Below are 27,545 nucleotides of genomic sequence, written 5' to 3' on the forward strand. Positions count from 1 at the left end.
GTGTGCACACAAGTGCTAATGGCTGCATGGACAGGCCCTGCTCCCCAATCTAATTAAAAGGAAGCTTTTTCTGCCAACTGTTTAGACCTCGTAATTCCAATGCATATAATCAGATTTCGAGACCCTCTCTAGATTAAGCTGTCTGGAGACTGAATCAGGGCAGTCTAAATTTATGTCTGAAAATTAGTCTTACTCATTTCCATCTGCCACAGAGGAACACGGAGTCTCTTTTGTGAGGTAAAGTTCTTCCACCTCGCTAGAGCGGGTGCTGGGGGGGCAGCACCATTTTGCTTTAGCATCAGGATTCGTCCCAGAGAAGACAGAAGGTAACTCCTTGCAGTTCACAAGAGCAGCAGGAAGCATTCCTTTCAACAGAGGACATATCTGTCTATATGCAAGACAACCCATTAAGAAGCAAAGATTATTCAAAATTATTTATTTCATAGAAAGACAAAGAACATCAGTACTACGAACTGTGTGTAATTCACGCTCTTGGGGAAGATGCTCACCATTTTCCTTGTATAAACTCCAGCCATTCAGCAACTTTATCCAACTTTTTTCCTACAATAAAATCTAAACGTGCTTCAAGTCTTTAAACGAGGATCAAGGACTTATCTAAGCACTTCTTCACAGAAGAAAACTGAACAGTTCAACCACTGAACAGTTCAACCACTGAACAGTTCAACCAGTTAAACAGAAAAACCCTTATTCCCTGGAGCTACCCAGTGAAATCCAGACAGAGGTCAGGATTGTGGGAAGTCATCTGCAGATAGATGCGTCGGGACAGCTCCGGCCCTATCCGCCGGGAGGTGGCTGTCACACCCTCACCACGGTGCACTGGGATATTGGCCAGCATGTTCTCCCGCTCCTGGTCCGAGGAGCATTTTCTATAGGCCTAAAAGCGATACAGAGGAACAACGCTGTCACCCACGGCTCAAAAAACCAATCAAATCCATGCACCTGTTACTGCTCTGCCCTTCCACAATGTCCGCTCGGTTTTCCACCTGGTCCCTCCCCGGTCCCATCCGTGACCTTGCAGAGCAGAACCAATGCTTCTCCCTTGGTGGTCTGCTCTGGGAACCAAAGCAGTGGATGCCAAGGAATCAGTTCCTTCACTACCTTAGTGGACTGCTCATACAGAATCGCTGTACTTAATTTAATTTCTGATTAAACAATTTCTTCCACCCCTTACATCAGCTGGCTGCCTACACACAGTGCCAGGTATTCCCAAGGCATCCTCACCTGGATCAGAAGCTGAGGAGAAGGGTAGGCAGACACGATAGCCTCAGCCATCGCAGGGCTGACACGGTTAAACTGCTCTATCTGCCTGGTCCAAACTTTCAAGAGACCCTTTCCAGAAGGATCCACCTTCACCCCTCCACACCAGCGCTTCTCCAAGTAGAAAGAGAACCCCGTATCCTCTCGATCTCGCCTGGGGAGAACAAGGAATGAGGAAGCAAATGAGACAATGAAGAAAATCCTGTCCCTGTAGTCACAGAGCCCGAGCACAGTCCCTCACTTGTGCTGTTAGAAAGACTGCTGGCATCAAAAGAAATGTTGACCATTTGACCCTACTTGCTTTATGTTCATTACCAATTTCTTTAAGTCTCAGATTGCTACATTAAAAAAAAAAAGCAACCCTGGCGCAAGCCAACACACAGAAAAAATGGTAAACAAGAATTCACTCTCTGGCTGTCAACCATAACACTTTTACATGTAATTTTTAACAACATCTCGTCTCCTCCCATGGCTGACATGGAAAATCCAGCAGCTCCTGTGAAAAGAATGCCAGGATTGTGTGAGACTACACAAGACGGATTTCTGAGCCATTGCTGTGTTACACACTGCTGTCCTTCCTTAACAGAAACAGCAAAGTGGTTCATTCTCAGGCACATCTGTCTTGGTTATGCACTGTAGAAGAAAAGCTGGTGCTGTAAGAGCTCAGCCCTACTTGCATTCCCTTCTCACTCCAAAAATCTGCCTGAGAACAAGATGCCAAGACTCCAGTGTGAAACTTGAGGGTGCTGAAGCACTAAAGCAAGTTGCCCAGAGAAGCTGTGGACATCCCATCCCTGGAAACATTCAAGGCCAGGCTGGATGGAGCTCTGAGCAACCTGATCTAGTGGGATGTGTCTCTGCCCACAGCAGTGGGTTAGACTGGGATGATCTATAAGGTCCCTTCCAACCCAAACCAATCTGTGATTCTGTGAAATCAGGGTCTGTCCTCACCTCTCCAAGGGCAGGACATCAGTTTCAAGAACAAGTCCTGTGTTGAGGGAGCTGCATTAGCAGCTGCTCTATGTCGCCTGATCCTTTAAAAACCATTATACACTGTGTTGTACCTGCTATTCCCTCCCAGTAACTGAAAGTGCAGCCTCTCCAAAAGAAGGACCAAACTTCCTCTGCTTACTCACTTGAATGGTGCCTCAGCCACAGCTTTTGTGATCATAGTGGCATATTCCCCCAGCTCCTCACAGCTCTCAAAACAGCTAACCTGGACTTGTGTGCTCAGCTGCAGATCCACCAGGGCCTGTATCACCATTGGAAACAACAAAGGAGACAATCAGCCTTGTCACATCAAACCCCACTTTCGTCTGAAACAGAAAAGGGTCGCAAAGATCTCGCTGTAGAACAAGAACAGCTGCTCTCTCCCCATTTTGGGAACAGTTGATTTACACCACTGAAGTATTTAGTCAGTTCAGTGTCCTCTGAGCTGCCACACTCTTGATACACACAGGCCACCACGGATGGGCTTTGCCAGCTGCATCCTCCCATCCAAGAAATGGTGACGAGGTCAAATGTTCAAACACTGACAGACAACAGATGATGGATGCGTTTCTGTTTTAAAAGGTACTCACTTCTTCCATGTCCATTCTGGTTAACTCCAGGCCAGAATCCTTAATTTTCTTTTTTCTCCCTTTTCTCTGTTCCTCTTGGTTCCCATGCCCTGCTGCCTGTTGCAGTCTCTGTTTTGACTGAACTCTGAGGGACCTAAAAAAAGTAAAGTAACACCAGGGTGAGAGGCTGGATGGGCCTTTTCTTCTGTTCCTGTATGACAGCAGAGCACTTCTGAGTGGGAACACCACTTATACTCCAGTCTTTGCTAGTAGGAATTCATGTAAACACCTATGTTATTTTTTCAAGGCCAGAGAAAAAAATAGAAATGTTTGGAGGGAAAGAAGTTTGACCTGAAATAATTTTCTACTCCGACTACTGCCAGAGCCAGAGTTTTTCCAGGTAGTTTCTTCATCACATGAGCTACATAGCTCTGCAGGCTCATCTTCTGCTTTTCTGTACAGCTGTCAGCATTCTGCAAATACGAATGGGGAAAAAAAGGGGTTAAACCATTCCGAGGTACACATGGAAGCACAGCAAACTATGGCTCTGGTGCTGGGTTTGCAGATGAGGCTGTTCACACTTGCCCTTCAGGGCAAGCAGGCAACACCTGACCCTGTGTACAGTTATAGCAGAAAGAAATAAAAAAAAATAAAACCACACGATGGAACAATGTTACCTCTTAGGGACATATTAAAATTTTTAACTAGAAAAGTTTGTCAGAACTCTACATTATACAACCCAGTGGTTTTGATCCATTAATGGCGCTAAACCCCAGATTTCTGTTTTACTGAAACCCTGCATTCATCCCACACGTAAGGTTTCGTCCCACACTGAAACATTCCTGCCACAAAAAGGGATGACAGAACACCAGTTTTGCATCAAGGCATGTACAGGAGGACAAAAGTCATAAGCACTCTCACTTGTTTGTAGCTCTGAGCCATGGACAAAAACTCCCCCAAGCCAAGCAGAACCAGGACATTTGGTTCTTCTGTCCATTCATCTCCTCCTCCCATCTGTTCAGATATGAAAACAAACAGTCAGGCCAACAGTCTGTTTAGAATTCACTCAGACTCCCACTCAGAGCTCTGAGCAGGGAGTTTAGGGGGTGTTTCTGTTGCTAAATACAATGACGAGCGAGTGCAAATAACAGACGGAGAAAAAGGCAAAAACATCAAGATTTTGCTTGCACACCTGAGGCGACACAGTCTCTCTCCTCCAGGTGATACTGCAGGGAACAGCCTGGTTCTCAACCACACAGGAATAATTGGCAGCCTCCAAAGCTCTAAGGATCTGCTCACCACCTTCTACCTGGAAGAGGGCTGAAATCGGCACACGGGTCAGGCCTCCAGAGAGGAGACAAACAGTCAGTGCAAAGCAGGTGCAGGCTGTCAGGACAGCTACCTGGATCCAGCACCACTGTTATGTACTTCTGGCACTCTCCTGGCCGCTGAGCTTTCAGCGCCTTGGCCAGGGCTCTCCTGCTCTCTTTCTCCTCCTCCTGCAGCCTCCTCTTTGCCTCTCGCTCCTTCCTCCTCTCCCATGCAGCCCGGCAGACTGCCTCCCTTTCCCTCTGACTATACCGCCGCTTCTCGGGAGGGAGGGACGCTTCTGTGCTTGCCAGGGGGCTACTGGGCTTGTCCGAGCCGACCGGCAGCGCGGGTCCCTCAGCATCGCATATGGCGTTTTCACCACCACAACACCCTCCTCCAGGCGGCTCCGGGTCCTCCTCCTCCTCCTCCTCGCTGCTCACCAGCACGACTCCGCGGTCGGCAGGCGGGGGCCGCGGTCGGCTCGGCTCGGGGGCCTGCAGCAGGGAGGACAGGCTGGGCAGCTCGTCCTCGCTGCAGCTCTCGGAGCGCGGCTCCGCCATGGCCGCCCTTCCCCTCAGGAAGAGACACCCCCCCCCCCCCCCCCCCGACTACCCCTGAGGTGGTGGTGGGGGGGAAAGCCCGCGCTGGGCGCTGATTGGCCCGGAGGCGCGCGAGGCTGGCGGCGATTGGCCCGAACGCGCGCGGCCGCGCGCGTTCGGGCCAATCGCCGCCAGCCTCGCGCGCCTCCGGGCCATCCCAGCGTGAGGAGGGAGGGGGGGGGAGAGGAAGGGAACAAGATGGCGGCGCTGGGGCGGCTCTGTGAGTGAGGGGGCGGCTTCGCCCTCTGAGGGGAGTGGGGAGCGGGAGGGTGAGCTCGAGAAGGGTTGAGGGGTGCGCCCCCGCCACGTCCCCCTCTCCGGTGCCACCGCGGGAGGTCGCGTCTCCCCCTCCCTGGGGAGCTCGGGGTGGGGGATCAGGAGTTTCGCGTTTCGCCCTGCGGGGCTGAGGCGGAGCCCCCGCTGGAGTGGGCGGGTTTGTGTAAGTGAAAGTCTGACTGCGGTTCGCTCTGTGACTTGATTGCCTGGAGTTCTCACGTGCCGGAGGCTTTCGTTCACTCAGTGGGTCGTCTCCTGAATTTAGTGGGGTTTTGTAGAGCAATTAGCCTTTTCTCGACATGGAACCACGGGCAGGTTTGGGTTGGAAGAGGCCTTAAAGATCGTCTTGTTCCAGCCCCCTGCCATGGGCAGGAACACCTTCCATTATCCCAGGTTGCTCCAAAGCCCCATCCAACCTGGCCTTGGATACTTCTAGGGATGAGGCAGCCACAGTTTCTCTGGACAGCCTGTTCCAGGGCCTCACCGCCCTCACAGCAGAGAATTTCTTCCCAATATTTAACCTAACCCTCCCCTCTGTCAGTTTGAAGCCATTCCCCCTTATCCTGTCACTCCATCCCTTTTCCCATGTCCCTCTCCAGCTCCTTTGAAGCCCCTTTAGGCACTCTAAGCCCTCCCTGGGGCTTTCTCTTCTCTAGGCTGAACACCCCCAGCTCTGTGCTCCAGAGTCCCTTATTGCCATTCCCAGGGCTCTGTAATCCTTCTTGAAGTCATTAATCATAAAATCACAGAATCATTAAGGTTGGGAAAGACCTCCAAAATCATAAAGTCCAACCTTTCTACTCATTTTGGATACTCAAACTGCTCCTGGATGCATCACTGATTATACGCTTACATATTGTTCCAAATTGCAGTCTGCTTATTTGTAAGATTTCAGAATATAACTGAGTAAATGCCATTTGGTCAGAGGGGAAACTGAAGCAGAGATCACAGCTTGTCTACTTGCGTTTTCTCAAAGCAATGTATGAGCAATGTAAGCAATTAAGGGACATCTGTACTGCATTTTGCAAGAATGAAACAGGAATTCGTGCATGTCCTTTAACGTCATCATTGGGTAGCAGCAGCTCTTGAGGTGTGTCCTCTTTGCAGAGGACTAAGGCCATCGTGGTATAATTTATCTTGGAAGTACTTTTTTTTCCCAGTAGGGCTTTCATTTGCCTTTAGTTTTAAAGCCTGTATTAACTGATACCCTTTACATCTGACAAATGAAATTACGTGTAATAGTTTTTCCAGCTGATGCTGTGGTTCTTTCTCCAAACCTAGTTCTAACCACTCCCCAAACAAGCCTGGTTGCTGTCAGATGGGCTTCTAAGAAAAGCGGAGGCAGCTCCAAAAACTTGGGTGGCCGCAGCCCTGGGAAACGCTACGGATTCAAAAAAGTAGAAGGTAGGTCTGAGCACCTGCTGGGTCTTATTTGCATTTCACTGTGTTCTTCACAGCTTCTCCCCTAGTACTAGTCACTTGTAGAGTGTTTCAGGAGGAGGTGGGCAGGGCATTTTCCAGGAGAAAGGAAAGGGGAGGATCAGTGAAGCCTTGTGATCTAGGGTCGCAGGTGGGAGGGCGGGGTGAGTCAGCCTCCCACCCCGGGAGCCCCGACAGCCACCAGCCAAAATTGCCTACAGAAAATGTACTTTGGTTTATCCTTTGCCTCTCTGGAGCACCCGGAGGGAGGGAACACTGTGGGACACCTCATAACTGCACTGCACTTTCCCCCCACGCTGGGTGGAAAAACTGAGTATTTCCCATGTTTACAAAGGAGAGAATTACGAGGCTTAGCAGAAGCCAAAGTGCAGATTCTTGCAGCTGAGTGCTCAGTAATTATTAGCTTTGCTGATGGAAACATATCGATGTAAAGGTAATAAAACAAATGCCTTCAGCAACCAGAAAATGCCTTGTACCTCAGAAGCAATCTTTTCACACTTGACTTTTTGCCATGCTCTCTATCAGTTGCCCCTTATTTCCTGCTAACAGCATATTTGTTCAGATGCTTTTAGCATTTAAAGTAATTTTTCCGAGGAAAATGCCCAGAGAAAGCTGTGATTTGTAATTCCTGGAACAACTTGTGTTCTGCCAGGGCTTTGGGGAGCTGTTTCCCTGGAGTCTGACCCTGTCACTCTCTTGCAGGTGCCTTTGTCCACGCAGGCAACATTTTGGCTACGCAGCGGTTGATCCGCTGGCATCCTGGCGCTCACGTAAGGCCTTTGCTCTCTCTTCCCTGTTTCTCAGAGAACAGCAGCCCACCCAGAGTCCCACACCCATTGCCTCCTCTCCTTCAGTCTCATTCTTAATGCTTATCCCTCTGTTCTATATGTCCTGACATCGGGGCTTCATCACCTGGTATTTGTTGGTCACAGAGCCTGCTCAGAGCCACCCCTGTGTCCGTGGGACTCAGGGGAGCTCTGCAAGTTATGGATATCCCAAAACACTTCTGTGGCCTGACTGGGCACTCGTGCTTCAGGGTGGAATGGATGTCTCCTCCCTCGTACTGAGCACCATTGCAAACTGATTGCTTGGAAGCAAGTTGTGTGGCTTTCTTTTATTTCAAAATACAAAGCAACAGATGCTGTTGAAGCCAGGATATCAAACGAGGCAGGCCAGTGATCAGATCTGCTTTAGCTGCAGGCTTCCAGCCCTTCCTTTCTAACGCTCCTCATCCTCTCCCAGGTGGGGATGGGCCGTAACAACACACTGTATGCCCTGGAGGATGGGATTGTGAGATACACCAAGGAGGTCTATGTGCCCCCGCCCCGCAGCAGCGAGAGCAGGGATGTGATCTGCCGCCTGCCCAAAGGAGCAATCCTTTATAAAACCTTCATCAGTGTCATCCCCAACACAGAGGTAGGAAGCTTCAAACTGGTCACCATGCTCTGAGCCTCCTGCGTCACGCAGGCGCGGATGGGAAGGACAGACCACTACAGCTGGACTGGCATCTGAGGATGAGAGTATTCTAGCTCTGGAGATACCAGTTTAGGACTTGGTTTTGCTCCTAAAGCTGGGTGGTCAGTGTTCAGGCACTGGGATCAATCACCTCCTGGCATTTGTAAGAGTGTTTAATAAATGCAGTGGGGCACTGGGTGAAGGTCTTGGCTGATCACAGAATGTGTTATTGTGTTCATTTAGTATCTGGACAAGCTGTTCCATTGTGCCACTGGATGGTTCCCTCTACAATCACTCCTATGTCCCACTAATAATTCCCTCATTTTTCGTCACTACTGTTCTCATTCACAACACTGCAGAACAGATCCTTTTCCACGTGCACCTAACACTGTGTTCCAGGAAGCTGGATTTTTGATTCTATCTAACTCAACTCAATGATTAACTCAAATACCTGAATGTTCCATTCACTGGCCATGTGAGGCAAATTCACAGGCATAACTCTAACTCATGACTAAGTTCTGGGGCCTGGTAAGATACCAAAGTCTGGGGTGGCATTTGAAGCTCAGTAGCTGGAGGTGTATCATAAAGCCATAATCCAGGAGATTTATCCTTTTATCTTTGAGTCATTACATGATATTTTTGAGCTTATATTGCTCGAAAGAAAGGAGCCCAAATGCCTTGTGGCCAAACTGATCTCATTTTATCTACAGGTTGGTAAACAATTTGAAACATTGACTCTGCAGTAGAAAACAGGTTATCAAAATTGGTGGTGTAAGGACACCGGTGTTGACATTATTAGACAGTTCTTCTGCTCTGCAGAAGACCAGGTGAACTGAGTCAGCCACACATGTCCACTTGTGTTTCACATTCTTCATGGAGACCAGCAGCTGTTGTGTCCACACGTCTGTCCTTCCCCCCACTGCAGATCCAATCCCGTGGTTCATCTCAGTGGTCGGTGTTTGCACACAGCAGGTGACACAACCCTGAGCCTCTCCAAATCCGTGTCTGAGGTCTGTACAAACCTGCTGTCAGTGACGGGCTCGTTGCTGCCAGAGCACACAGCGATGCTCCACTGCAGATCACTCACGGTGGGGATCCCCACCCCCCCGGCAGCCAGTACAGGGACACAGTAAAACACTTGGTAACCTACAAAAGAGTGAAGTAGCACTGACACCAGGAGTGCCTGAGGTCTGATCCTTCGTACGGCCAGCAGTGCTGCCTCACTGAGGTACAACGTGCTGCTCCTGAGGAGCTGTGGCCGAGCAGACCTTCCCCTTGGCTCTGCCCCTTGCAGCTCCAGCAGCTGGTCCATCTCCTTTGGTAACAGTGTTTGCCAGAGAAGAGCAAGCAGATGTCCCTGGCTGCTCTGCTGCCTGGCAATGGCTCTGTGGTTGTCCCTGTGCTGCAGGAGGGATGGCAGTGCTGCCTGGGTCTGGCTGATTGTGGATCTGGGTGAAGGTTTGGCAGTTCCTGTGGAGGGGAACAGTGTCCCAGGCACTTCTGTCGCTGACAGCACGGGAAGCAGCAGCAGGCTGAGGCCGAGGCCTTACACTGCCGTGTTTCTCTGAGTTTGGTAGCTGAGAGGGGCATGGAAAGGGTCTGGAACACCACATCTGTCCAAGGTCTCTGAGCTTATTCCTGTTCCTGAGAAAGCTGGAGGATGCCTCAGAGCGTGCTCATAGGGAGGCGGCATCTATTGAGGAGAGAGGAAGAGCATTACAGCAGATCAGAAATAACCAGGAGATTATCCCACCTCTTCTTACAGAGCGGATGACAAGGCTCACAACCACCACCAGCCTGAAAATTAAGCCCCCGCAGCCCCCAGCACAGCCGGCTGTTGGCGGGGGAACACCTGGAGACAAGCTTAGCATCAGTCTGCAACACAGCACAGCAGAAACCTGCCCCCCTCACACTCTGTGCCACGCTCCTGCTCTTCCCTGTTCCCCTTCCAAGGACTTGGCACAAGGCCAGAAAAGACTTGACTTTTGTTAAGAGAGGACTGTTACTCGCTTTCCTTTAACCAGGGGAAAAAAAAAAATCACTGGGATTTACACAAGCACCTACAAACTAGGCTTTCTACCCAAGCTTCAGCAGTGAGTCTCACTGCATAGCAGCAGAGAAGAACCTCCAGGCCTTGTCACATTTATTCTGGCAGAGCTGGACTAGCCTTCACCCCACAGCACGTGAGAGGAGTGGCCCAGGAATGTTATGGAAGAGCTCCCGTTGCAGTTTTTCAGCTACTTGTCCTTGGGGATTTACTCTCCTGTTCTCTCAGTGCTCTGGTTTCATAGAATCACAGAACAGTTTGGATTAGAAGGGACCTTAAAGATCATCCAGTTCCAACACCCTGGCATGGGCAGGGACACCTTCCATTAGGTAAGTTGGTAGTTTAGGGCAGGTATTGTTAGTTACAGCTCCAGACCCTGAGTGGCAAGTGCTGACAATGCCAGACCTTATGGCACAGCTTTAAGAGCTCACAATCCAGGTAAATCAGTGAACTTACAGTGCTCTGCTCAGAGTTTCAAACGTTTTTGTTCTGCTTTAGACAATGAGGTCTCTGTTAGAGGGAGCCTCTCAGGATGCTGCTGCAGGACCTACTTGGCAGGTGCATTTGCTGTTCTATTGTATCCAAAGTATCATAACAGGCAAAGCATCCTACTCATAAATAAGCCATAAACACTTCAAGGTAATAGCAAGGAACATCCCAGGAGTGTCCTGCGGGGAGAAGGGAGCAAGAACCCATGGAAGCCACAGAGATCCAAAAATAACATTCCAAGCTTGGACTTGTGTGGAGCAGGTGATCCGAAGGGCCTATCCTTTCTCCCTGGGGCTCTGCCCTGCCTCCCAGCACAGGCATTTCTGCAAACACACCAGGGGGGAGATGGATCATTAACCAGCACAGATGTACACCAGAGGAGCCTCCTGATACACTTTGTGCTTTCCCAGAGATAAAGGCTATCAGGGAAAGGCAATCACAGAGACCAGAGTCCTCAGCTACCACCAACTGCTGAAGCAAGACAACAGATATGGGCCAGAACAGGGACTCTGCCAGCCCCCCGGGCAGGGAGGGGGAGCTCACCTCCTGGGAGGGCTCTGCCCACAGCCCAAACCTCTCCGCAATCATCTGATGGATTTCCCGCTGGCGATCTTTCTTCCGCACGCTCTCGTAGCTCGGCAGGCGGGGCTGCTCCCAGGAAGGGAGCCGGTAGGTGCTGGGGGGTCCAACACAGAAGAGCTCGTCTCCCTAGAAATGCCCATCCCAGGAAAGAAGGGTCAGTGTGACAGTGGCTTGCTCTCTTCACTGGAGGTTCATGGCCTTGTGCCACTTTGAGTTACTTCAGGGTTCAGAGTTGTAGGTGCCTTTCCTTCAAACCCCAGAGAGGAAATCCCTCCCAGGAGGCAATTACACCTCAACCTGCTGTGCAGGATCTGAAGCCATCAGGGATCTACCTGGCACTTCATGCCCAAACACCTCAGAGCACCATGGTGTCCTCTGCAGTATCCCTGCTCCTCACACCCCACCTCCCCCTAGGGTTTTACATACAGGCAGCACTAGATGCTGTCCAGCACCTTTCCCATAGGTGAACCCAACAACCACAGTCTTTTTCCCAACCTCATGAGCATCTTTGCCCCCATTCCCACCCAGCTCCCGTCAGGGATCCTGCCATCACCTGCATGCCGGGGTTCTCGGCAGCGCTCTCCAGCCGGGAGGCTCCACGCTGGGGTCCCACCAGCCGCTGGCTGCTGCTGAAGTAGGGCGGGGGGCGGTCCTACAATGAGGAGGACATGAGCAAAGTCAAAATCCCTCACATCCTGCCTGGCAGCTCACACGGGACAGCCTGGGAAGCGGGACTCCGGCAGAGGAAGAGCTGCTCCCTCTGCCCATCTGGCTCATGCAGCTCTCGCTGCTGGCAGTCTCTGCCCATTCCGCAACACCGATGGCTCGGGCACATCCTCTCCGGCAGCACAGGGCCCGCTGGAAGGGGCACAGCACAGCCATAGGGACAGCTGGGCACAGGGCAGGGTTTCATTGAGGCTCAGCAGAACCATCTCTCTTTGAGGGACAACAAAACCCAACCCAGTTATTTCACTGGTGTGGATAAGAGCTCTGTCGCGTGCTCAGGGTTACAGAATTTGTAAACTCTTATCTACCAAGGTTGTTGTTTCAGGATAACACAGCAGGCAAATCTGCAAGGCAATAGCTGTGCTGCTCCTGAGCAGTCTCGCTCCAGTTAAACTGGATTCCCCATCAAGGTGTTGAGCAACAGTGAGCAGAAATCCTGCTCACAGAGAACGGCCCCTCGAGCCAGAGCCAGGATTTGAACCTTGGCCATTCCTTGCTCCCAGAAAACCCCATCTCTGCCAGCAGGAAACAGCCGAGAAGCTCCCAGGGAGGCACGTGAATGACTGATTTACTTTTGCTCTTAACAACCAAGGAGCTGTTTGTCTTGGCCCGACAGCAGAACTACAGAAGCTGCAGGAACACAGGGCCCAACTTTGGTATCAATAACTGATGAGCAAAACCAGGGCAACTACACCTGCCCGAGAGCTGCCTCACGTGCTACAAATGCTTCATTTTATCGGATAGAAATACATCCTCTACGCATTCCCTTTCTGTATATAGTTCTTTGCATCCATCTTTCCCACACAGCCCTGCTTGAACCTCCCACCCCAGAGCCAGGCCCCAGCACAGTGCAGGCTCTGCAGCTCAGGGTGCATCCTGCACTGCCTCAGGGAGCAGCTCCGCAGGACAGGGATCACGGCAGCAGGGCCTGCTCCCAATGCGTGCCATGGGTGGGCAGCAGGGAGGGAGGGGGAAAGGAGAAATGAATCACGGCTGCTCCATCAGTGCAGCCCATCCCCACTGTGATTTTTGCTGGGGACTTCCCAGCCTGCACTGGACTATTAGATTTGCCTTTCCCAGCTCAAGTTTCTCCATCCCTTGGTAGCAAGGCTGAACGTCCCCTCCTCTCCCAGGAACTGTAGAGCCGTACCTGCAACCCTCCCCTCAAGAGCCACCCTGCAGCTCTGGAGGCCGAGCTTTCCCCAGGCAGTCACCACCATAAAAGCAGTGCTGGCTGCACACGCTGCTCTTTTTCCATCAGCTTCCCCAGCTGAAAGCCAGCCCCAGGAAATTAGAGATGCGAGCGAAAGGGCTTTGTGTCTCACTGCTCCTTCCCTGGGAGCTGTGCACAAGAGAGCCAGCAGTCAGGGATGTGAGTGGCTTTGTCTGCCTTTGCCCTCAGCTTCCAGCCCCCTTCCCTGCTGGGCCCCTTCTCTGTAAAGCAGAGTCCAACCCCACACATAACTGTGTGGCAGAAGAGGACACCCCCCTGAGCTGCGTGGGGAGCAGAGGGACCTGTTAGTGTCGGGCCTTGGAGATACAACCCCAATGGCATAGCCAGGCAGGACCGGGTGGGTGGACAGATCTCTGGGATAGAGTGGGAGCAAAGAGGCAGCAGAGCCCAGCTCATCCATCAGTAACCCCAGCCAGGCTGCAGGAGGTGAACCTGGCAGTGCAGCCCCACAGACCCAGCACAAGGGAACAGGAGCTCGGGGGGGAGGGGAGAGAGGGGCAGGTGGAGACTTCTGGAGGAAGAGAGGGAGGACTTGGAGGGCACTCACATACTGGCTGGGGGTCTGGAACAAGCGGCAGGAGCAGAGGAACTGGCAGCACATGGGGTCCCGGTGGTACAGGAGCAGTAGCAGGATGAGGATCGCCACGATGAAGACGGAGGTGGACACCGCTGCCGGGGGAAAGGAGCGGCGAGAGTGGCGAGTGAGCCGGTGGCCCGACTGGCCCGCGGGCCTCCTGCCCCTCGCCCCCTCGGCTGCCGCAGCACAGAGCAGCTTGGAGAAGCCCCGGAGAAGACAGTTCCACCTGCTGCCCGTCCCAACGGCGCCAAAGCCCCTTTGTGCCCAACATCTCTCTCTCTCTACGAGACCGGGAGAACCTGCAGAGCCGGGGCGGGGGCTCACCCCATCCCGGACCGCGGCAGCGGGGACTGGCCTCGGGCGACCCACCCCGCATCCCCCGCCCGGGACTATCGGCTCTCTCAGCACCACGGCATGGTGCCGGCTCGCCAGAGCTCCTGTCTCCGGGAACCCGCGGCTCCCACCCGGCCCACGCGCTGCTCCGCGGAGCCCACCGGCACCGCCAGCCCCCACCGGCACCGCCAGCCCCGCCACCCACCCCGCTCGGCCCCCAGCCCCGGGAGCCAGCAGGACCCCGCATTAGCACCGGACACCGCGGCGATATCGCCCAGACCGGGGGGATCCCCTCATCGGCACAGCCCGGGAGGCACCGGCAAAGGCCGATCCCGCCCGGCGGCCGCCCCCGCTCCGCTCCCGGCGCCGGCGGAGCCCCCGCCCGGCACTCACTGGCGGCGACGACGATGGCCAGGACGTTGCTGTCCATGCCCGCGCTGGCGGCCGCCGTGCTGCCCGAGGCCTCCCCAGGCTGCGCCATCCCGACCCCGCCGCCGGCAGCCCCTGCCCGCCGCCCGCGCCCCACCAGCCGCGACGGGCGGGGCGGGGCCGGGGCGGGGCCGGGGCGGGCTCAGCGCTCCCGGGGCTCCCGAGCCGCTCCCCTCCGCACACGTGCCCGGGTCCGCCCGGCTCGTCCGCAGGTGCCCCGGCCCCGTGGCGGGGTTACCGGAGCCCTGCGGGGCTCCCGGGATCAGCCACACGCGGCAGCTGCCCCGCTCCTGCTGGGCTGCGCTGCGGGAGGCTCCTGGCCCCGCAGGCACCAGGAGGTGCCCGCTCGTTAGCTAATTAACACCTTAGTTAAGTGCCATGTCAAGGCTAAGTAGCCCGGTACCTGCAGGGCACACGCTGCCAGGGCGTAACCAGGCTCAGCCCCCGGCTCCGAGCTGTCCGTGAGCTCTCACCCTTCAGCCACATGCTATGAAAATCCCGAGCTTGGTTAGGGTCATACATTATCCACGCCAAGCGAGACCACTCTGCCCCAATACCCTCACACCACCTGTGCCGGTACCCAGGAGGAATTTACACCCTCACCGGGTGAGCCCAATCTCCCCCCACCCTTCACCCCTTCCAGACCACCACAAAAGCCTGACACGGCACTGTAGAGATATAGATATATTTGTGATGATGTTGCATATTTAAGACAACTTTACATAACGCTTCTGACACAGGGTTTTGGCATCCTCCCCTGTGTGGCACCTCTCCCCTCCCACATCGCTCCACAGCTCCCAGAACACCCCAGGCAGGAGTGGGCACAGGAGGGGTGGGCCGGGGGCCAGCAGGTACTTGCCCTCACATACCAAGGTCTCCATCCCCTCCATTTTACAACACACCTCTTGCAGCATCAGCATCCTTAAATCTGGAGACTGGGAGTGTAAGACCGGGCAGGCGGGGGGAGATGGGACACAGGAGGAAGTTGAGGATGGCACAGATCCATGAAGACAGCAAAACCCCACCAGCTCCTGAGACCCTGCCTTGAGCAGAGGATTGGGCCAGACAGGCTCCAGATAATCCCCAGCTGTGATGTGTCTTCCCAGGGTGAAACCAAACCCAGACTTCTCCAGGCAGCATCAGTCTTGGAGAAAAGAATGTTGGAGACAGACCCCGAGGACATCCTGGGAGGACAGGGGGGAAGGGGGATGCTCCACTGCAACCCTTCCCAGGGGGAGGTGGCGTCTCTTCCCTCTGGAGCAGGAGGAAGCAGAAACAGCAGAGAGCGGATGGAGCCGGCCGGACCTTGTCTCGCCTTTTTGCTTCTTGTCCAGGGAAGCACAGCAGGTCTCAAGAGCTTCTGCCGACGCAGGAGAAAAGAAAAGGTCGGGCAAAGGAGCTGTGGCACGGGGCAGCCCTCCAGGCACGGCAAGCTGCTGTCTCATCCGCAGCAGGACGTTGGCCCCATGGATGATGTTTTGGCAGGGGATGGGGGCATCCCTTTGCTGGAGTGGAGATGAAAGTGGCCGGGTCTACGGCGGCTTGTTGGCCTGGAACTACACACTGAGCGCTCCCCGCTCGCTGTCACACAACGCACCAGGGCTCCAGACATTTGGCATAGTCAGGCAGCTGCCCCGTGGGACAGGCAGCACCCCACAACCTGGGGCAACCCTGCCCCAGAGCAGCAGGCTGCGGGTCCCCAGCAGCCCCCAGCAGGAAATGGGCAAACGGCAAAACAATAATAACAATAATAATTAATAATAATAAAAAAATATGTAAACGACCCAGCACCCTGTCCTGTAGCACCAGGACACCCAAGAGAACAAGGTATGTTACAGTCTGAGGGGAGATGGAGACACAAGGATTTCCCGGCCAAGGCGGGCCCTCGTCTCTATTGCACTTTGCATCATATATATTTCTATATATATATTTATAAAAATACAAACTAAAGGGCTGGGGTGGAGGGGATGAGATGCAAGCCCTGGGCCAGCAGCAGCTCTGTGCACACGGCAGGCTTTGACCTGTTCTGCTTCTGCCCGTCCCCAGTCCCTTGCCAGCCTCCTGGAGGGGCAGCCAGCAGCAATGGCCTGGTCCTGCTGAGCTCCAGCCCAGGGGTGCTGAGCTGGTCCAGAACCTGCCCACCCACCAGCTATCCCTCCCTCCCTCCCACATCACCCTTTCCTGAGGCTCCAAGGCCTGGAGTAACAAACACACAGCTCTTCCCAGGCGCCAGACGTGTCCCCGCAGGGACGGGCACCCCGGCATGCTCTCCCTGGCCAGCAAGGGCCCATTCCTGGGGAGGTGGGCAAGACCCACCTCCTGCCTCTCCCTCTGCCCAAAACACCCCAACAGGAGAAGGTTTTCTCCCGCCTGAAGGTTCCCATTCTCTCTTCTCCGAGTGACTACGGTGCAAATGGCACAGGGTGATGTGGTCCGGAGACACCCCACGCCAGAGACGGAGGATGCTCCTCGCTCCCAAGGCCGCTCCCCGGCTGCTCCTGCTACCTCAGCCGCCCGTCAGGTTTGACGGGCCCCAGTTCCGATTTGGGGTCCGGGGAGAGGGAGCTCCAGGAGGTTTTGCTGCAGGTCTCCAGGGAGGTGCAGGCGGAGGGGCTGCTGACACAGACATCTGCCACAGCCCAGAAGGTGCCGATGGCAGCGTCCGCCCAGTCCTCCAGTGCCTTGCCCGTCAGCTGCGCCTTCCGCGCCGCGTCCTCCTCCGCCGCCTCGGAGCGGGGCAAGTTGAGGATTCCCCCCAGGCCCTGGAAGTTCTGATCCATGTACTCGTTGCGGGGGGGGCCACCATGCAGCCAGTTGCTGTCGTCTGAGCAAGACAGGGAGAGAAGAGAGAAGGGATCAGCAGCACAGCAACATCCCTGCAGGTCTTACCTCCCACTCCAGCGGGGCACACCACCTCATGCCTTTCCAATCCCAGCTCCCTTCCAGCCCAGGGACTGGGACGCTGCTGCAGGAAGGATCTGACTGACCTGTCAACAGGCTTTCCACAGCTGCCCAAAGACCCAGTTTAAGGATTCACGTGGGCAAGGTGACACCAGCAGAAATGGCTCCTGCCTTGTCACCAGTTGCAGCCCAAAGGCCAGCACAGGGGGATGCACCTTGGACCACCCACAGGGAAACCCTCCTGTCCAGCCCCAAGCTCCAGAGCATCCTCACCTTTCCTGAGAGGCTGCTTGCGGTTGAAGGTCTGGGGCACCACCAGGAACTGGTTCTCCCCCAGAGGCTCCCAGAACTGGAGGAGGCGGATGGTCCAGATGCCGGGGCGCAGGGGGTGGTTGAGGGGGGGCTTGTACTGGGTGAACTCTGCCTCAGCATCCACCGTGATGTCGTAGGAGGCGGCAATGACGTAAGTGGGGTCGATCCACACCACCGTGGCCGTCAGGTTGGGGCCCCGTGACCACTTCTGCATGGCCACTGGCTCGTCAAAAGGCCCCATCAAGCCTCCAAAGTTGCGGAACAGTCTTTCCTTGGGGTCCCACTCTGTGCCCACCTGGAGGGAGAGGAGGCACAAACAGTGGGATGCTGGGCAGTGAGAGGTCTTTTTAATCAGCTGAGGTTTTGTGTTTCACCTCCCCGAACTAGGGAAGGCATAAACCTGGAAGCCAAAATCAACAGACAACCCACCCTCCATGGCTCATGTGCCTGCACCATGCCAGCACTAATTCAGCCCTGGGAGGCCTCCTGCAGCTGCAGGTGCTGGGCACCAGAGACTCAGCTCCCCCTAAAAGATGCTCTTTAGGCCTGTTCCCCACCAATCAGCTCCACATGCCAGACAGAAACCAAATTCCCAAAGGTTTGCTCTCAGACACAGTGGCAACACCGTGTCCCTCTGTCCCCAGAGGCGTGGGACAGGTGGGGGAGAAGAGGAAGGGCAGCACAGAGTGGGAGACAGACCCAAGGAGGAGAGTGCCTCATTTACCTCAAGATTTTGCAAGCGGTTTGCCTGCCCTCCGTGACCTGACAGCTTCAGAGCTCCTTGGGGCATCATCCACACCTCCAGGGACTCTGCCTGCCCAGTTGCCAAATTCTGCACTTCCTGCATCACCAGGTAACCCTGGAAACGGTCGTCATAGAAATATAAGTGCACACTGGAGGGGAAGCCCCGGGGTTCAAATCTGGATAAAGAGACAGAGAGAGAGAGAGAGAGAGAGAGAGAGGTTGCACATCTTAGCATTGGCATCCTCCCAGCACGAGGTGAAGGCTGCCACTTGGAGCCTGGATAGAGCCCTAGAGCAAACACCCACCTGCAGTGCTTGTCAGCCTTCACTGCCGGCGTGGACGCAGCTTTGTGGAGCCCCAGCCTGGAGAAGGCCGTGTAGAAGGTGAGGGTGACATCGCTGAGCCCGCTGAGCCCATCCACGCGGTCGTAGACGTTCTCCCAGTACGCCTTGAGGGCCGGGGTGTTGGGGGGGTAGCTGCCGTAGAGGTGTGTGTCCAAGATCTCCAGCACCTCCTGATTCACTGTTGACTCGAACTTGCGGGCGAAGAAAGTGGGTCTGGAGAGTTGCTGGAAGAGCACAGGCATTTCTAGCAGTGTTGGCTTCGCTCGCTCTGCCCTCCCACCCCAGCAGGAAGAAACGCTGGGACCTATCCTGTCCCCTTCGAGGGCACGGGCTAAGGAGCAGCACAGCACAGCCAGCCTGTACGTGGGATCCTCTATGACAGGATCAGTGGGAGCACATCGAACGCTCACTGGTAATGCAGATGGGTTCCCATCTCTCCCACTGCCTCCTCCTTTCTGTGCTCAGAGGCAGCCATGTGTCATCCAGCTCCTTTGCTGCAATCTCTATTCTGATGGGTCCCCACCCCGCAGAGCTGCTGCAGAGCCCTGCACAAGCCCTGGCCATGTGGGACAGCCTGCAGGATCAGGGCTCTGCTCTGGGCTCTGCAAGCCCAAGGCTGCTGGAAAATCCTGCCAACTGCTCTTTTCAGAGCTGGGTCTACCTCCCCAAACCTCCCATATTCAGTCTACATCCTCATGCACTGAGAGCATGAGAGAGAGTTTGTCACAAGGCATTTTGTCCTGCCAAAAGCACCAGCACTCCGAAGGGGTTTTACCAAGAAGGTATTTGCCCCAAGTGATAGGATTGCAGGGAAAGAGCAGGAAAACAGGAGAGAAAGTCTGGGAAGAGGAACAGTGCTGCAAGTAGAAGCCTGGCTGCAGGGCAAGATAATCATCACCCTGCTTCCCGAGTGTTTACAGACATGTCAACATTGAGCCCCACAGCAGCTGGGGTGCCAACTGGTCCTTTGCAGGGCTGGGGTGCAGCTGGTGGGGACATGCACAGCAGCTGGCACTGCAAATCCAGGGTGCCCGAGGGGCAGCTCGGAGAGGAAAGAGACAGGGAGCAGGGGAGAGAGCAGTAGGAGAAAGGAGGATCTTTTTCACCTGTAGCCGGAGGAAGTCCTGGGGTTTGAAGTCATTTGGGGAGCACCCGCACCAGTCGACTATGTGTTTATATTGGCACTTACAGCCCAGCTTCCGGTTCCAGTTGGTCACTCGGAGGTTGTTATCGACCAGCGTCTCGCAGGCGTGGCTGTTCTCCAGGACCGTGTGGAAGAAGGACTGTGCACGGCAGAGAAGGGACAGGACACCCAGTGGGGATGGAGGATGGGTGGTTAATGGAGACCCCCACCCACAGAGGAACAGGACAGGCCTCAACTGCTCCCAAACAGAAGCTTATCCCTGTTTCCAGCACAAGGCAGCACGTAAGGGACCAGGTTGTGCGCCAACACCACTCCTTATCTGGCCCAGAGGGGTGTCTGGACCTAAAGCAAGGCTGGACGTAAACATGACCCTTGGCCTGCCTGATCCTCTCTCATATCTGTCATGTCTGGACAAGGGGAGGCACAAAGCAGAACCAGCAATGCCCTCTGCAGCTACCCAGGGATGAAGTGGGACAGAGATGTTGAGCACAGTGGTAAGCAAAGCCAGCCTGTGCCCCGCAGGCAGCACCCACCTCAGCTGGCAGGAGCGTGTAGGTGTAGAACTGGCGCAGCTGGGACACGAGCTGGTCATCAGCATAGACCACGTACTCCACGAAGCTGCGCGTCAGCGAGAACCAGTCAGAGCCCCCGTCTACCACGATGCCCTCGGGAATGTGGCGCTCGCCCAGCCGCCACATGTGGGAGTCACACTCGTGGAACAAGCGGTCCAGGCCCTGCTTCTTGATAAACCTGCCCATGTGGACATGGATGAGGAGTTAGGATTGTCAACCACTTTGCTAAGTGCAGCTCCATGCAGAACATCCACCTCTGCCCAGCTGTTTCTGAAATCCCTCCTTTATCTGTTCCTTCAGCTCAGCTCTGCCCTGAGCTGGGATTACCTGGCATTGTCTCGCCCGTGAGACTTCAGGAAGTTCTTATCTCGGTATTTGGACAGGAACATCACCAGCTCCTCATTGGTCCTGAGGTGCAAATTAGGAATCATTAATGCCCCTGAGGGGAAGCAGCCAAGTAAACACTCACAATGCAAGAGCCACCAGACACAAGGAGCCTAAAGCTGTTTGCTGGGTGCTGACTCAAACCCTTGTCATGTCACTGGGGAGACACAGACGCGGCCTCTCTGCCGTCTGGCGCCTCATGTGCGTTTCCTGCAACACCCAGACCGCAGGAAAAAACAGCCTCCGAGGTACTGGCTGGGCTCCTCTGCAGAGATGGGACCAGCCTGGCCCTGGAGCATCATCACCAGCACGTGGGTACAATCTCCAACCCCATCTTCCTCAGCTCCCTGCTCCTCCCTGCCCCTCCCAAGGCTGCTGCCTGAACACCACCACCGTCCTCCCCTGCCCCAGCAAGGTCCTCACCTTGTAGGGTAGTCAGTGGCACTCAGGTTGATGAAGAAGTCCCAGGGCCACTCAGATAGTTCCAGCAGGTCCTTCATGCTACGTAGGTACATCTTCAGCAGGCTGGCACCTCCCCAGATGGTCACCATGCGCCAGGGTGTCACACGGATGTTGGGGTAGTGCCGGGCCAGCTCCACGGCCTCGCGATGGAGGTAGTTGGAGCGCTGGAGGGAACACCTCACCCTCAGCAGGAAGCTCATCCTCCTGGAGCCCTGCCCTCCTTGCCACTAGCCCAGGGTCAGCCCTTGCAGGAGCCTCCACGAGGAGGGGAGTGATAAGACTGCTTTGGGCAGGGGGAATAGATCCTGCTTCTGTGGGGTTGCAGAAGTAGAGGCAGGAGGGTCACAGCTCCACAGCAGTGAGGACAAACCCTATCCAACCACTTCCACCCAGCTCTGCTCCCCGTCCCAGGGACTGATACAGCACCGATAGCATCCCCTCCCCTCACGCCAGCACACACCTTGTCGACGTGGATGTAGAAGAAGTGCTGCTGGTGGTACACGGCCTTGATGAGCCGCTTCAGCTGGCGGATGGCCCTGCCGTGCACCACCAGCATGTAGGCGATGCGCACGGGCTGGCTGGGGGGCACCTGCTGCAGCCGGCTCTCGTCCCACTGGATGACAGGGCTCACCTTGCCTGTGCGGGGAGGGAGAGGGCTGTTAACCACCACCAGCCTTGACATCCACCACCCAGACCTCCTGAGTGAGGGCAGGGGACAGCAGAGAAGCACAAAGCCTCAGGCAAACTCCAAAGTGGCTGCAGTGGCAACAATAGTGGCACACCCCCTGCCTTGTCTTACACTGGCAGGGGCACTTTGAGGGAGGGGCTGTCCTTCTCTGCCCCCTCAAAACAGAAGATGCAGCTGGGTGGGGTCTGACTCCTGCAGCGCTGTGGGGTGGGATGAACAGCCCAGCTTAAAGGAGGCTGGCACAGCTTTGATTGGATTACAGAGGCAGCAGTAATCTGGGAATCAGTGACAGATTGAGGCCGCTTGCTGCCAGGTGGGTCAGCGTGGTGACATAAGGAAGGTGGCCCACATGCCTGGGATATTCCCGATGCCCAGAGTGAGCAGGAGAACCCTGCAGGACTCACCCGAGAGCTGGCAGTGGCGAGGCACGGACTGGGGCATGAGGCTGCCGGCCCGGTGCAGACACACCACGTTGGCGATCTCCTGTTGGCACTGCTTGGTGCTGGCCCGGGCCAGCGCCGACAGGGCGTCTTTGCCCGTGATTTCGCACTTGGGGGTGAAGCTGTTCTCGGTGGGCTGGGGAGCGCCCTCCACGCTGCCCGTGTCGCCCTGCTGGAAGACGGCCAGCTGGGCCTCCCCGCGCAGCTCCGTCAGGTTCCTGCGGCTGGAGGAGTCCGGCGCGGCCGGCAGCCTCCACCCTGGCCTGTGTCTGGCGGTGACGGCTCTCACCACCTTGGACACCAGTGCCCCGGGGCTGTCTGGCCGGCCCCGCCACCGCCCGTGCTTCCGGCCGGCGCTGCCCCGGCGCCCGGCAGAGCTGTCCGAGTCCTTGGAGCCATCGCTGCTCTCGGGAAACCCGGCTTTTTTCTGCCGCTCCTGTTGCGGTTCCATGTGAATGCAGAAGAGAGGACAGACAGCGTTAACTCGGGCCTGCTTCCCACTGGCTCTGCCAGCGTGCTCCTCGGAGCATCCCTGTTCCCAGTCCCCACAGAGCTCGGCGCTGCAGCATGGCAAGTGCTCCAGGAGAAACGACTGTGCAGCAAAGGATGTTACACAGCCTCCTAAAACCCCAGGCTAAGACCTCACAGCACCCTCCTGTATGGTCCTATGCCCCTGTAACGGGGACAGGCCCCTATGTGCCAGCAAGGGAGACTTCAATTTGCACACCCCATCATCACAGCACCTGACATACATAGAGGGTTTCGCTCTCTGTGGCTGGGCTTGCTGCAGACTAAAGTGCCATGGTGGGTTCTTCCTGCACCAGCCACCCTCCAGGGTCCTGCCAATGCAGAGGCACCCCCGATAGTGGAGAAAAGAACTGGGCTGCACTGGCAGCCGGTGGTAATTTTACCAGGAGGCAAATGGACCAGCTCTTCCCTGCCATGACCATGCTGTGAGCCCAAGCCCAGCACAGCCAGAGTCCCAGGCAGCCACAGCTGTGCTCTCTGGGATGAAAGCACCAGAGAGGCATCAACCGAGTCCTGCCCACACTCCCTTCCCTGGGCCCCAGCTCCCTGCACCGGGCTGGGGCAGGCGCTGCCATCACCACCTTCCCTAGAAATCCAGTAACAAACCCTCCCGTGGAGCCAAGCGGACGTGTAATTAATTATGCTTCATTACCTCTGCCAGGCTGGCTGGTGAGCCAGCCCTGGGGAGAGCAGGGAGTTGAGAAGTTCGGATGCCATGGGAAAGGACTTTCCCAGCAAGTGGTACCCGTGGGGCTGGGGCTGTGTGTTCCCACTGCAGGCGCTCCCAGATGACAGGCAGGCAGCTGCCTGCTCCAGCCAGGCCTCCCATGGCTCTCTCACAGCACCCCCAAACCCTGACTGCCCAGTCACTGTGCCAGGGGGCTGCAAGGCACACCCAGGGCTATTCCTGGGTAGCAGCATCTCACAAGGATGGGCAGGACTAAACTAGCCCCCAGCACAAGGAATCCTATGGGTGTAGCTCCTGGGAAGGTCACAGCCAGGAGAAAGCAGACAGTGGAAACGCTGGAAAGCACGTGGCGTGATCTGCCTGCTCCACAGTCCCTGAACTACCCTTACTGTGGTGCCACAGCCTGCAAACCATGGCCAAACCACTGCTTAAATCCCGAGGGGTTGGTTCAGCAGGGATGAGCCGAGTCCACTTCCACCCAGACAGGCGTCACGGGCAGCCCAAGACCGGCAGCAAACCCCTCATTGGTCACCATGTAGGACCATCTGTTCCACAGCTATAAACCTGTTTTCCCCACCAAGCACCACAGGAGCAGGCAGTCAGGAGGCCACAAGCGAGGAGCGACTCTATTCCGTGGGCTCAGCCCTGTTCCTGCAGGAAGAGACTCACTGGTCCCACTCGCACCCTCCACTCCCCAGCACACCTGAGTCCAGGGATTCCCCCCATTGGATGCCCACCCCTGGTTACAGTCCTGCTCATCCCCCTCGGAGGAGCCCTGTTCCCAGCTCACAAGCATGCCTGGCTGCCTTTCCCAGTGGGAAGTTGTTAGAAGCATCGCCAGCGTTTCCGGAGCTGGCAGCTAACGAACTTGAGGGTTTCTAATTACTGCACCACAGCAGAAAAATCCCTTCACCCCAGCCTGGCAGGGAACAGCTCTGGCCAGTGCTCTGCTGTATTTAAGACTCTTGTTGGACATTCAGTGAGGCTCCCCATCCCCATCTCTTCCTCCTGACACACACACATGACTCCAGGCACCAGCCAGAGGTCACTCAGAATCACAGAATCATTTAGGTTGAAAAAGCCCTCTAAGATCATTCAACTGTTAAAGCCACCACTAAAACATGTCCCCCAGTGCCACATCTACACATCCTTTAAATACCTCCAGAGACTGACTCTACCACTTCCTCACCTAGCCTGCTCCAGGGCTTGACAACCTTTTTGGTGAAGAAATTTTTCCTAATATTTTCCTAATAACCTAAACCTACCCTGGCACAACTTGGGGCTGTTTCCTCTTGTCCTGTTTGCTTGTTACTTGAGAGATTTACCCTGTCCTGCCTCCCCCAAGCTGACACTGCCACTCCACAGTGCCACAGAGCTGTGGGTCAGGTATCCACCTGCACCCAGTCCCCAGCACAGGTCCAAGCTCTGCCATTGTGAGGAGCAGACTTAACAGCACCTGGTGTCCTGCAGGATTCCCTCTCTGGCTGTCTGACTCCAGTGTCTGCCACATACAAGCACTCATCAGATGAAACCAGCACCAAAACTTTCCAAAGTCACTAGAGAAATCCAGAACTAAAATGGCTGGAGTCAGCCCCCTAAAAACAAGAGAAAAAAATCAAGGAATCTCTTCTCTAGAAGAGAAGACATTTCATAGGAAGCTTCTCTGGCAGCCACAGCACACAGTGAACACCAACACACAGCCCCCAGAAAGATGCCACCTCCTGCCTGGAAGGATGATGGAAACGAGGAGGGGAAGAGATATGACAGGGCTAAAACACTCACCCCAGTGACAGAGCCTCTTCTCTACCCACAAGGACACTTGGTGGTTTGGGTTTTCCTGCTGCCAGCTCTACTGTGGACTAAGTGCTCCAGGAAGTTCATGCACTCGCTCAGGAGCTGTCGGTGTCACCACGACAGAGGAAGGATCGCCCTGGTCCCTCGGGCTCCCACCTCTGTGGGGACAGGCTCATGCTGTCCACAGCAGGAATGGGAATTTCCTCTCCCATCAGTCAGTCTGGACAGGGATTGTGGCGTTTGATCCCAGTGGAACAAGGTAATTTGGTTTCCTGGAGGTAGGAAACTCAGTGTTGACCTGGGAGGATGGAGACATATCCAGCTACTCCTGGTCTGCACACCATAAGGCATCTGCTTGGTGAATACAGAGAGCCTGCAGGACCCCAAAACTAGGCTTGAGAAGAGAAGGGATATATCCAAGCAGCACAGCTGGCTCCACAGTGCTTCCAGGACTCATTTCCCTTTCTCCCTCCACAGCCAGTCACAACCCATTCGTGGTGGGGACGAACTGTGTCCATTAGTGGGAAGGAGCCATTTACTCTGGCAATTAAGAGATCCCAAACTTCCCCAAATCATTCTAGGCCCACAAGGTCAGGCTCTCCTGGGAGTGTTCCTCTGGCTTTACCAGAAATGGCCTTAGGGGAATGATGACTCCTCCGGGCCTGGCCAAAATCAGAAGCTGCAAGAGGGCACAGAAACCTGCCATTTTACAAGAAATAAAGGTTAATTGGACTTTTCTCATCTTGATAATGGGTTTGGGCTCTCTGTAAAATTCAGCATCGTTCTAGTCTTCTCCAAAGAGGCTCGTCAATTCCCAGGCCCTGGAGTCAGGGCTGCTGAGGGTGAACCACCCCTTTCCAGGCATGGGGACCCACAGCCAAACCGGTCAAACCAAAACTGCCCAGCTCAGTTCTGGAACAAGACATGGGGAATTCAGGCAAGGACCAAGGCAGAACAGGACAACCCAGGAGGCTGCACAAGGCAGGAGCAGAGAAAAGCAGTCCAGGATGGTGCAGAGGAAGAGGGAAGACAGGACAGGTCAAGTAATTTAATCAAGGTCACAGAAAAGGGAAAGAAGCAGTTGAGCACTCCTTGGTGCCTGATCTGTCTGCTCTCATGCTTGCAGTGCCTCTGGATCATGGGCAGCTTCATGTCCTCTCTGTTGCCACATTTATTCCCTGGTTCTGTGTCAGGGATGGGTGTATGGCAGCACACAAAGCTGCTCGTGGCCGTTCCCCTTGGCCCAAGAGCTCCTGGGGCTGGGAATTTACCTGCTGAGTGAGTGGTGTCCCCTTAGAGACCTTCCCTATTGCAAGGGGCTTCCCAGTTCACCTTCTCACCTCTTTACTCTCAAGGAAAACTTTCTAGACCTGCTGACCATGGGATCACCCTCCCCACCAGGAGGCTTCAGCCACTGGTCCATCAAGCCATGGGGGCCTGGACACAGTCTAGGTAGTAACCAATAAAAAAATAAACCCAAATAAGCAACCCAGAGGCCAGGAGCTTTGTTCGAAGGTGGCAGCAACATCCTACAGCAGCCTGGGTCCTCCTTGATACCTGCTCTGTGCCTGACCTTGGGCAAACTCCTTCAGCAGCCTGTGCCTCGGTTTCCCCACAGTCACAAGAAAGGAGTGACGCATTTCGCCCCAGCAGAGTGTTCTGGTGCAGAGACAACAGAGACTATAAAAGGTCCTTGTCCCCTGGCACTTCACAGGCACACCCCTGACTGGGCCAGGTACACAGGAGCTGACACAAACTTCCCGAGCTGCTGTGTGTGCCATCCCAGCTCTCTGAATTCCGTGTTTTATGGTTTGGGTGCCCCCAACCTTCTCACAACATCGTCCAGACCACAGAGAAGTGCAAGACCCCCATCGAGCCCCCAAGACTCCCTGTGTCCTGCCAGACCCCAACCGATCCCCCCTGGGCTACAAGCTCCCTTTCTCAGGTGCTGTGACCCTGCACTGCTGCAGATGGAGACCCCTCACAGGTGACATCCCAGTGCCCACCCCAGCGCCCCCGTCCCCATCAGCCTTGGGGCTGTGGGCCCCCCCACTGCCAGCGACCCCATCCTGGGTCCGGGCCTCACCAACCGCACAGAGACACCCTGGGCGTGGGGGGGAAACACCCCTCTGTGCCCCTCTCCCGGTTCCAGAGCAAGGGGTCACTCCAGTCCCCCCAGGGCACTGTCCCTCACTGTGTCCCCCCCTCC

At 55.4% G+C, this 27,545-nt stretch overlaps 4 protein-coding genes across 4 annotated transcripts in view; 1 reads left to right on the forward strand and 3 right to left on the reverse strand.

The window, feature by feature from the left end:
- Positions 1-443: 443 nt before the first annotated feature.
- EME1 (essential meiotic structure-specific endonuclease 1) lies at positions 444-4,708 on the reverse strand. Its single transcript, XM_027880680.1, has 9 exons — positions 4,240-4,708; positions 4,030-4,157; positions 3,759-3,851; positions 3,189-3,310; positions 2,859-2,991; positions 2,415-2,530; positions 1,243-1,432; positions 687-895; positions 444-654 (listed from the first exon to the last, which is right to left on the reverse strand). The coding sequence occupies exons 1-8, from the start codon at positions 4,706-4,708 to the stop codon at positions 719-721; spliced, it is 1,428 nt and encodes a 475-aa protein (XP_027736481.1). The 3' UTR covers positions 444-654; positions 687-718.
- Positions 4,709-4,872: 164 nt separating this feature from the next.
- On the forward strand, positions 4,873-8,133 carry MRPL27 (mitochondrial ribosomal protein L27). The gene is made up of 4 exons (XM_027880683.1): positions 4,873-4,967; positions 6,305-6,427; positions 7,166-7,233; positions 7,706-8,133. The coding sequence occupies exons 1-4, from the start codon at positions 4,946-4,948 to the stop codon at positions 7,910-7,912; spliced, it is 420 nt and encodes a 139-aa protein (XP_027736484.1). The 5' UTR covers positions 4,873-4,945; the 3' UTR covers positions 7,913-8,133.
- Positions 8,134-8,223: 90 nt separating this feature from the next.
- On the reverse strand, positions 8,224-14,396 carry LOC114055958. The gene is made up of 5 exons (XM_027880682.1): positions 14,300-14,396; positions 13,544-13,665; positions 11,590-11,688; positions 10,998-11,162; positions 8,224-9,611 (listed from the first exon to the last, which is right to left on the reverse strand). The coding sequence occupies exons 1-5, from the start codon at positions 14,385-14,387 to the stop codon at positions 9,465-9,467; spliced, it is 621 nt and encodes a 206-aa protein (XP_027736483.1). The 5' UTR covers positions 14,388-14,396; the 3' UTR covers positions 8,224-9,464.
- Positions 14,397-15,013: 617 nt separating this feature from the next.
- XYLT2 (xylosyltransferase 2) overlaps positions 15,014-27,545 on the reverse strand; it is a 13,392-nt gene continuing 860 nt past the window's right edge. Inside the window, exons 2-11 of the mRNA XM_027880684.1 lie at positions 22,291-22,762; positions 21,659-21,834; positions 21,160-21,362; positions 20,680-20,760; positions 20,314-20,530; positions 19,743-19,919; positions 18,598-18,860; positions 18,273-18,468; positions 17,510-17,843; positions 15,014-17,159 (exon numbers count right to left, since the gene is read on the reverse strand). Coding sequence (XP_027736485.1) covers positions 16,837-17,159; positions 17,510-17,843; positions 18,273-18,468; positions 18,598-18,860; positions 19,743-19,919; positions 20,314-20,530; positions 20,680-20,760; positions 21,160-21,362; positions 21,659-21,834; positions 22,291-22,762 — 2,442 coding nt within the window. The 3' untranslated portion in view covers positions 15,014-16,836. The remainder of the gene's footprint in view (positions 17,160-17,509; positions 17,844-18,272; positions 18,469-18,597; positions 18,861-19,742; positions 19,920-20,313; positions 20,531-20,679; positions 20,761-21,159; positions 21,363-21,658; positions 21,835-22,290; positions 22,763-27,545) is intronic.

The sequence above is a fragment of the Empidonax traillii genome, unplaced genomic scaffold, assembly GCF_003031625.1.
Source record: "Empidonax traillii isolate 1590-97213 ecotype Southwest subspecies unplaced genomic scaffold, ASM303162v1 scaffold73:size1297144, whole genome shotgun sequence".
Taxonomy (NCBI): Eukaryota; Metazoa; Chordata; class Aves; order Passeriformes; family Tyrannidae; genus Empidonax; species Empidonax traillii.